The sequence below is a fragment of the Mytilus galloprovincialis genome, chromosome 8, assembly GCF_965363235.1.
Source record: "Mytilus galloprovincialis chromosome 8, xbMytGall1.hap1.1, whole genome shotgun sequence".
In the NCBI taxonomy this organism is placed as follows: domain Eukaryota; kingdom Metazoa; phylum Mollusca; class Bivalvia; order Mytilida; family Mytilidae; genus Mytilus; species Mytilus galloprovincialis.
Genome location: NC_134845.1, coordinates 19539603 through 19549875, shown reverse-complemented (window position 1 = coordinate 19549875; position 10273 = coordinate 19539603). Strand labels below are relative to the sequence as shown.

The 10273-nt window shown below is 32.7% G+C and overlaps 1 protein-coding gene across 3 annotated transcripts in view; it reads right to left on the bottom strand.

Moving 5' to 3' along the window:
- Positions 1-409: 409 nt before the first annotated feature.
- LOC143085265 (uncharacterized) overlaps positions 410-10273 on the bottom strand; it is a 55323-nt gene continuing 45459 nt past the window's right edge. For 2 of the 3 annotated variants that reach the window (XM_076261518.1, XM_076261519.1), the window contains exons 4-7: positions 8646-8723; positions 8095-8361; positions 7125-7211; positions 410-4795 (exon numbers count right to left, since the gene is read on the bottom strand). In XM_076261518.1, coding sequence (XP_076117633.1) covers positions 549-4795; positions 7125-7211; positions 8095-8361; positions 8646-8723 — 4679 coding nt within the window. In that variant the 3' untranslated portion in view covers positions 410-548. The remainder of the gene's footprint in view (positions 4796-7124; positions 7212-8094; positions 8362-8645; positions 8724-10273) is intronic. The other variant, XM_076261517.1, reaches the window with a different exon arrangement.

The following is a 10273-nucleotide window of genomic DNA, read 5'->3' as shown; positions in this document are numbered from 1 at the left end:
TAGTATTAAGATGATAAACAACGTCAGTACCCAAAATCTATACTTATTCAAGGGATAACAAGAAATGTAACAATTTCTGTGTTATCAACGTTGATATCCTCATAGCAAATTTTTAATATTTGATGTATATTAAAATGAGGACCATTGTTGTCCTTATGACTTTTTGAGTTAGTCGTATTTGCTCTAAATGTTTGGTCAAAGAAAATAGACTATGTTAGAATTCGTCGAAACAATTCTACAAAGGTCTAATACGTGTATATAAAATCAAATAATCTTGGCATATTGAAATTTTGAAATACTGCATTGTAACAGTATTGGTATTATGATTAATGAAGACGTTTTAAATTTATACTATGGTGTTCAAACCGAAAGATTAACTGGAAGTTTATATACCTTATTCTATAAACTAAAGCCTATATATAACCTGTTACATCAAAATACCAACTGGAAGTTAGTACACACTATGCTATAAACTAAAGCTTTTTTGTCTACTCAATCAAACAGTTTGGTAACACAATTTGCCTAGTAACAAATGTTTATTCGTCAATCTACATTGCTACTTGTGCACAATAATCACTGCTAAGACAAACATCGTCTTCCTCATTATCAAAGCAAATTTCGCCTAAATATCCGATTGCCTCGGTAATAGCCCCAGAGATTTCTTTCTTTAACTCCTTCAATTCAAATTTAAAACTTTGTTTTTGTGAATGCTCTGAGTAATTTTTTGAGACTGCTTGAAGCTTTGTACAGATAAATGACACAAGTTTGTCTTCTGTTGCAGGGTATTCTCTTATCATACTTTTTACTACGGAATCTCCGGTTTCAAAATCGTTTACTGTCTCGTTGGTTTGAGTTGCATACCCCGGATCTGCATGGCACGCAAATAAAATAGCAAGTCTAACTATTCTTTCAAGCGATAACAGGATATCATGACCTCGCAAACAACGAACAACATTGAAAAGTGGGGTGCGATTGAACGAATCAATAGAATTTACTTTCGCCCCCTTTTCAAGAAGTCGAATTATGCATGAAACTCGACTAAATGTGTTAAATGTGGATGCCAGATTTAAAGCCGTCAAACCAAGAGTATTCTTATGTTCTAATTTGGGATTGCTTTCCAATAGAATTTGTAACAGTTTACAAGCATCAATATCTGGCGTTCGTTTTCGTATGCAGTAATGCAGACAACTTTCGTCTTTGCTATCTTTAACGTTGATATCAGAATTGTTGTTTAAAAGAAATGTCACTGTTTTTATTCTTTCTGTCTCTTGTTTAACAGCGAGCATCAAGGGGGTTCTATTCTTGTTGTTACATTTTCCAACCTTTGCCGAGTATCTTAATAAAATTTTGCACACAGCTAAAGTAATCAGATCTTCGGATGCTGAGGCTACACATGAATGAAGTGGCGTGTTTTTATCTTGATCCTTCGCATTTGTATCTGCACCATTTTCACATAATGCACTTATCAAACTTATGTCTTGATCTTTGCAATAGCAAGCTTTGTGCAACGGAGTTCTTCCAAGGCCATCTTTTTCATTTATTTGAAACCCGCATTCCAATAAACATTTTATAATCTGCGACTCGTTAGATGTTTCGTTGCGTTCTACCATATCTATCATTTTAGAACTAACGCTTTGGGAATGAGGAAGTCCCAGATTTGACTCTATAGAAGGGGGACAAGTCGTGTGACCTGTATTTGGAAAGTTTTTATAAAAGTTGTCTAACCCCTTTTCTGCTAGAATGTGCAATATTTTAGTTTTTGGTGGTTTAGATTTGTTGATAATTTTTTTGTCAATTGCTCTGGATAAAATTTCTATACAAATTTGTCCACTGTCAAAAATATCTGACAAGAATGTTTTTGCATTAAACTCCTTTAACTTGGAATGCTCCAATAGGTATATAATGGTGCTCGTCCTTCTGACTTTATCGTTTCGTATTGCCAAATCTAGAGCATGAATTTGACCTTTTGCTCTGTGATTAACATCAACTCCATTGTTGATAAACATTTCGGAAACCTCTTTACATTCCCTATCCGTGAATACTGACATAACGGTCAGATGCAGAAATGTTCTATTTTCTTCATCAAAGAATGATTTAAAGGATGCTGATTCGGACGACAGTTGGCCCAAAATGATTTTCAATACGAAATGATAATTTTTGCTGCTTTTCAAAATATCCGCTATGATAACCATGAAATTTCTCGACTGGAGATGTACATCTTGATTAACAAACTCTTTGATTGTCAAATCGTCTATGTCAGGATGAAATCTCAGAAATAATTGCAATATGGAATAATCATTCCCAAACTTAAGATTTAGTGAAGCTCCCAGCTGGAGAAAGCATTGAATGACTGACGGACTACAACATGAGGTGATTGCAGTCGATAAAGGGGTTTGTTCTTTCTCGTCACGACAATCTATGTCCATTCCTCTGCCATGTAAATATCGGATGATTTTCAATTTTCTTTCTTCTGGTATTTTGCTGTATTCAAGGCAAGTATGGAGGGGATGACGGCAAAGTTCACTTAAAATGTCGATTTTAATTTCGTCCTGTTGAAATAGGATTTCGATTACGCTTTGACCTTTTTTGTCTACCAAATATGGATCGCAATTTTGATCTTTCAATTTTCTAATGATATTTATCGCATCATTTGGCGGCATTGCAGTTTCTATACAAACATGTAACAAAGATTTTCCTTCTCCTACTTTGATATTTACATCAGCATTTCCTTCCAAAAGAGTCTGCAGAATCTGTGGATGTTTATACTGTTTTCTTATGGCTAATGACAGTGGGGTTTGTCGCTGTTTAGCTTTCATGTTAGCATCGCATCCTTTCAGTAAAAGTAACTCTATTACTTTACATTTTTCACATATATCAAGCCCCGAATGGTCCACAAGTAAATGTAAGGCGTTCTTTTTGTCTCTGTTGGTCACATTTGCATCCACTTTGCATTCAAGAAATGCATTCAAAAGAGTAGTACTTAATACACTGTACTTGGCAAATGTTAGGAATATATGGTCTAAATCATCGCACGACTCATTGATTTCATTAAAAAGGACATAAAATCCGGACTTCTCGACGCAGGGAGATATAGTTTGCTTATCCGCATTGTACTTTGAAAAAACATCCAAAAAAGCTTCAAGAAATACTGGTTGTTTAACAAACATATCACCACGGCCAAATGCTTTATGAATTATTTCCCACTGTCGCCAGGAACAATGAGATATAGTAGCTCCACGATTCAGCAGATTTTCTACATGAGAAATGTTTCCATAACTTATAGCTACATCGAGAGGACACATGTGTTGTTCATCTATTAAATATTCAATTCCCTTTTCATCATTTCGCATGGTGTCTTCTATTCGACAAGCATTGCAGAAACTGACGTCGGCACCAAATTTGATTAGCTCCCTAACGATTGAAATATTCTTTTGTATTGTACATGCACCAACAAGGGTCACAGAAAGCAAATTTTCTTTATATTCTATTTGTTCACAACTCTCAATATGCCGTAGAAGTTTCTCGCACAGTCGCCGTTTATGTTTCAGGGCGCTCCAGTAAAGAAAGTTTTTACCTTCCTTTCTGTCTTCAATCGTCAACAATGTGTGTATCTTGTCAGATGACTCCTTCTTCAAGATATTGTCTAGCATGATAACCCAAGCGTCGGTATTCCAAACATCATGTGATGATACATCTTTGACATTACCTTTTAAAACCTCTGCTATTAGTCTATCTATTAAATGACATATATGTTCATTTTTCAAACGAAGTTCGATCTCTTTTTTTTTTAACAAATGACCACCTTTTTTCGGTAAAACAGCAGTCATTAGATGTTGAAGAGGCAAATGTCTTATTGCATCTGCCAAATCACCTTTTCCAGCTAGGTAAATCTCAATTTTGTCTTTCATCAATGTGTGCTGAAACTCGAATTGGTCTGGAGAGATATACTTAAAAAATTCAGGATGTTGTTTAAGAAGTTTTCGTTCATCCTTTAAAAACCTGCAACCAAGTGTGTGTGAATCAGAACATTTTTTTTCTTTGGAATTATTTGAAATTAATTTTTTGCAAAGCTCGAGTGAAATAGTACTGCTGTCAATTTCATCTTTTAATTTTTTTAGCAAGAAGTTTACAGGATCTTTCCAGAATGTTTCTCCGTAAGAGCATCTTGCCATCACTTCAGCAGAGAACCAAAAGTCGAAATCTTTTGTCTCTGGAAATTGAAAGTTGTTGACGAAGGAAGGTTGAGCAGACCCTTCTTTGTGATATTTTGACCAAAATCGACTGAAGATATTTTTCTTTTCTAAAACCGATAACCTTTTTGTGATAGAAGGAATGTCAACCAAATAACTTTGATCCATACAACCAACATATTCTTTTTGATTAATCATTTCAATCAAACTGCTTCTCGAGGTGAAAATCATGTAGGTTACACACCCAGCATAATTTTCGTTTTTGCGATCTTCAGGCATCCGTTCCATGAGTTCTGACCATTTGCGGAACTCGGTTTTATCAAAGTGTAGCGTCCCAAATACATCATCTAAAAATAACACTTGTGTTTCTTCAAGATCATATTCATTTAAAAATTCAGTCATATTCTTACAAATGTTATCCTTATCCATGGTTTTGTTATCTATTAAATCACAATATAAATGATATCCGAGACTTGTCTTGCCCGATCCATTCTCACCTTTTATGAATACCATTTTCTTATCCATTAACACCCTTTTGACTTCCTCAAAAGCACTGGTTTCAATAAATTGTCCTTCAGTAGTCTCAAGCTCTTCCAGTTCCTCATCTGAAATTTAAACAAATTTCAGTATATAAGATTATTTACAGACACTTCCAAACTTCTTTTCTGATCACATGCTTAGTGCATGTAGTAAAAAGCAAAAACATGCAATTAAAACTCGAGCTGTCGGATGGAAAAATACCCCCGCCTTCTGAATTGATGTTAAAGTATTTTACTGACTTAAATAGGGGGACGGAAGAAGTGGTTAACATACATTGTGATTGTTGTCAAGTGTTTAATTTATGGAGGCAGTGTGAATACATAGTTAGAGCTGAACAAAGTCAAAAGTTTTGGAATATCTAGACCACATGCACATCAACATATCATGTTATTGTGTATATTGTTGTTAGCCTTCTCAACACCACCATGTATGTTTTTGTATAATATGCTGTGTTGTTTATTGTTTTTGTTCTTGTTTTTGTTTCTAAAATAGCATATACATTCTTTAATATCAGTTTTGTGTTTGTATGAATCATTTACAATGAGAAACCAACTTTGCCAAATGTATTTAATGTTGTATTTTTAAGAATAAAATACTGCAGCCAATTTCCAAATTTTAAGGATTTTTTTTTTGATTTTTTTTTCTAGTTTTTCTTTTTTTGTTTTTGTTTTGCATTTGTGTTTTATTTATTTTTTATTTTCTCTTCTCTGCTCACTTTCTCTCTGAAATAAAATTCTCTCTTTATTGATAAATATTGAAATAATGGATACACAATAATGTATTGTATATATTTATAATTTTGAATATTAACAATTACTAACAAATTTTCTAAATATACAATCTAATGTTTAACAATGCCGATAAGGTACCGGTATTTTCTGTATCAAAATAACAAATGTGAAAGTTTTCAATACAGTATGCATAATTTAAAATAAAAACAAACAAAAAAACATATCATCTAGGATTTAGTCATTTCTATTCCATTGGAGGAGAAAAAAGTAAAATCCCAAAGAACACATTAAACGAATGGATATCTCCTGTCATATTCCTGATACAAAATGACAAGCAGGATGCTAGACAAGGCCAAACATTCTTCTTATCCCTATGCAATTTTGTAAATAAGCATCTAAAGGAATCATACCAAGATAAGGGATACAACAAAGCAAATAGTCGCAATGATAAACTCTGTGTTGTCCAGGATAACACAATTTAAGTTGGAAAAAAATATCTATGAAAATAAAATACTCATGTGACGGGAACATTCTACCAAGAGGCAAATATGCACTTTAGGATCAAACAGTCTAATAAGTTTCATGTAAAAACGATTAACCATTTAGGATTAGTTGCAATGAAAAGTTCGGTACTTAAACGAAAAAACGATTTTAAGAGTAAGAAGACATACTGCTGACTCAAACTAAAACTGAATCAAATATTAAGAAGATGGCCATTATAAAGATAAAGATGTATTGTAAGAATCATACGTATTCTTATGTTTATGTTATGAATATTTGATAGAAGATTCATTCATTTAAACACTAATAGTGTATTCTACATTGTCGCTTACCTACCACTGGTGAATTTATGGGAAAGCTTTTTGTAAAAGTTACATTATTCTATACAGTTATTAACTATTTAGTTTATAGGTAAGCTTTTAATAAAAGCTACATTTTTCTATACAATTATTAACGGTTACTGCGCTACCTATATTTGCCGTCTTTGCCGCTCGTCTTTATGACGTGAGTTTTTCTATGATAATGTGTTTTTCAATTTGTTTGGATTGTACTTTGACACGCAGGATGATTTATAATAGAGCATAATCGGTAAGAATATATTTGATCCGATTTAAACATTATTTATTTTCTATATGAATTGTAACAATGTCCTGAAATGCAATTGATTAAATATTTTGTAAATTTAAAAAAAATCATGTTTTTTTATCTACTTATTATTGAGTGAGGAGTAATTAAAACACTGTATATTATTTTTATGATTTGCTGAGAATTGTATCGTATACATCAACATATTAAGGAATCTGTTGATACGCATACTTGACTTTTTTCTGATTTACTGTTTGGACCAAACAAGATTGATATGATATCCAATTAAACAATAGTTTATATAGCCTTTATTTGGGTTTATGTGACCATCTACTTTGCGTAATGTATGTTTTTGACTGTTTTCTGTATGACAGTGCGTACTTTTATATTCTTTCAAGACATCAGAAATTACATATTGTAATGTTGTTTTTTTTGTAATGTCAATTGGCTGATCCTGTTCCACTTATGACACCGTCATATTACTCCTATGAAATATCTTGTTGTCATTTGGAGAACGTGTTATTTGTGATTATAGTAATATCAAGTGATTAAGTGGATAGTACAGTAATAGACAAACCTCGATAAGAAATCTGTCTTGAAATACCAGTTGATTGCAAACCAGTTGGTGAATCTTCCTCATTTACTTTCTCGGATTTATAAATACCTTTAAAGGGGGATAAATGTACATATCATTATCAGCTTTTCTAAATACACAACAAGTAGTAATGCCAAATCATGATAATATATTTAAAATAATTACTTTTCTGTACGTAATATTTATATTTTTTAATATTATATTTTGAAAACCAAAAGAGGTTTAAAATACGTTCTAGTTTGTTTCGGTTTTCCATCAGATTTAGAAACACTTTGTGTTTAAAGCGAATGTATAAGAGGGTTGGTTTTAATTTCGATTGACTTCAATAGAAAATAGAACACACCCGTGACATCATGGGTCTGTGACTGAATTCAGTACCATTTATTTTCAGCCTAGATTTTCAGTATTTGTATTGTCATTTGATAAAGTCAACAGTTTTCTCCACTTTCAATAAGTCTTTCTGTTTGAATCCGTCCTTGTTTTCACACACTTGTAGATATATTTTGTTGGTCATTGATTGAATTTATTACAGTCAATTCCTGTTTAATGACCAAGTTCAGCTGTGATAATGACCCGTGTATATAGCAAATACCAAATACACCGTTTACGAACCGGCTAACATGTGACATATACATATGTTTCGGTATCAGATTCGACAGGGCACTTGCTAATAATTGACAATAAAAATTATATGGAAAAACAGAAAGGCCTTGAATGGTATGCATTTTAATCCACACCCTTTTCATATATTAGTTATAATTTCTACGTCACTGATGGTTTAGCTAGACCAATATCTAATCAAACAATCAACCAAGAGTTCTGTAAATATTTTAGATTAATTTTAAGTTTTGTTTTGTTAAAATGAGGTCTCGAAGAGAGATATGTAAGTTATTTTTTAAAGAACGGCTAAGCGCTTGATGATTTTATACACATATCATACAAGTTAAATCACCTAGCTTCTTTTTTAAAGTGTCACTCAAGTCTTTTCTTCCACACTCGGTCAAAGCATGACATATTTCGTCGATCATTTCTGGTTGTATTCCTCTGCGTCTTTTCCATTTAATTAGCATAGTGGTGGCTTGAACTACAATACTCGATGGATTTTCTTCTTTTATTTCGTCTATTTCATTTTTGTTGAATTGCAGTCCAAAGGCAGCATCTTTCCAGTTAACACTCAACCCATACGCAAGACAATGCAGAAAACTATCAGGGAGAATATCTGCAAGTAAATCGATGCAGATTGATCTTTATATGTCTTAACAAAAATATTAATACTAAAATCACATACGCCAAGCATGATTGTGGAAGAACGATTTCTGAAATCTACAATTCAATTAGTTACTTGAAACAATACACGGCTATCATAGTTTGAACGCGTGTTAATCGCATGGGTTCATTGAAATCATGAAATATGAATTATTTATTCATCTTAAGTTTAAAAAAAAACACTTTTCGTGACGTTCAATTATTAAAAAGGATTAAACATTTGCATGTTACTATTACCATGTTCTTCTGTAAAACTGCGGTCTAAACTTTCTTTGCTTGGGCTTCGTTCGTATCTTGTTTGCGACTCTTTGGTATCTACAATGAAATTGATAATCTTAAATGAAAATGATTTTATCTTCTACTCAAGCTGCTTTTTTTCTGGATGTTATTGGTTGCCATCAGTCTCAGTCATAGCTGTTTTCAGTTTTAAGTACACAACTTTTCTTGTTTGATTTCTTTCATAATTTTTTATCCCAGGATCTTTAATTACTTACTATTATTCGCGTATTGTTACTTGTTCATAAAATGTAAAGTTTAGGAAAGAGTTAAACTTTTTAAAAATTGCCATGTATGAAATATTCTCATAAAATTATGCTGTATATCTTTTTATTATATATTTATAACAAATAACTTATAAATATTACAGTATGATAATAACATTAAATTAACATAAATTCAATATTTTCCGAAATAGTGTTTAGCAGGCTGAAAAAGTTATCACATGCTACCGTCTATTATCATTGGCCTGCGCAGGGCATTTCGGCGTTACTTGGCAAATTTCGGGATTTAGTTAGAAAAAATATCATACATTAATGTTCTCTTTAAGTTGCATTTTATAAGTATTCCTAGGAGCACCTGTATATACATATTTGGGAGCACGATCAAGGAATAAATCCGTTTATCATATACTTAAAGAAAATAATGGTTTAATTGTACCCAATGATAAAACTAGTTTTTACATAAAATTGAGAATGGAAATGGGAAATGTGTCAAAGAGACAACAACCCGACCATAGAGAAGACAACAGCAGAAGGTCATCAACAGGTCTTCAATGCAGCGAGAAATTTCCGCATCCGGAGGCGTCCTTCAGCTGGCCCCTAAACAAATACATATACTAGTTCAGTGATAATGAACGCCATACTAAACTCCAAATTGTACTCAAGAAACTAAAATTAAAAATAATACAAGACTAACAAAGGGCAGAGTCTCCTGACTTGGGTCAGGCGCAAAAATGCGGCGGAGTTAAACATGTTTATGAGATCTCAACCCTCCCTCTATACCTCTAGCCAATGCAGAAAAGTAAACACATAACAATACGCACATTAAAATTCAGTTCAAGAGAAATTCGAGTCTGATGTTAGACGATGTAACCAAAGAAAATAAACAAAATGACAATAATACATAAATAACATCAGACTACTAGCAGTTAACTGACATGCCAGCTCCAGACTTCAATTTAACTGATTGAAAATTAGTCTTCATCATATGAATATTAGGCACAATCCTTCCCGTGAGGGGTTTAGTATCATACCATCATAACATATATGAGAAGAACATAACCCGCGTCATGCCAACAACTGGTTTTTAAATAAATGTGTTTAGTTCCGATGCAAAGACCCTATAAGTTAATCAATATTAACGCCAAAATATGCAATCTTTAATGACCTGATCACAGTATCGTAACTATATCCCTTCTTAATAAGTCTATCTAAAGGTTTTGTTAGCTTCTAAGGTAAATACTGACATTTTTGTTCTTTATAATGAATATTTCCATAAAGTATCGGATGTGAAATACCTGAACGTTTTGTTATCAACTGCTTCCGGTTTTTATCAACTGCTTTTCTGTAACGTTATCGCAAGACATT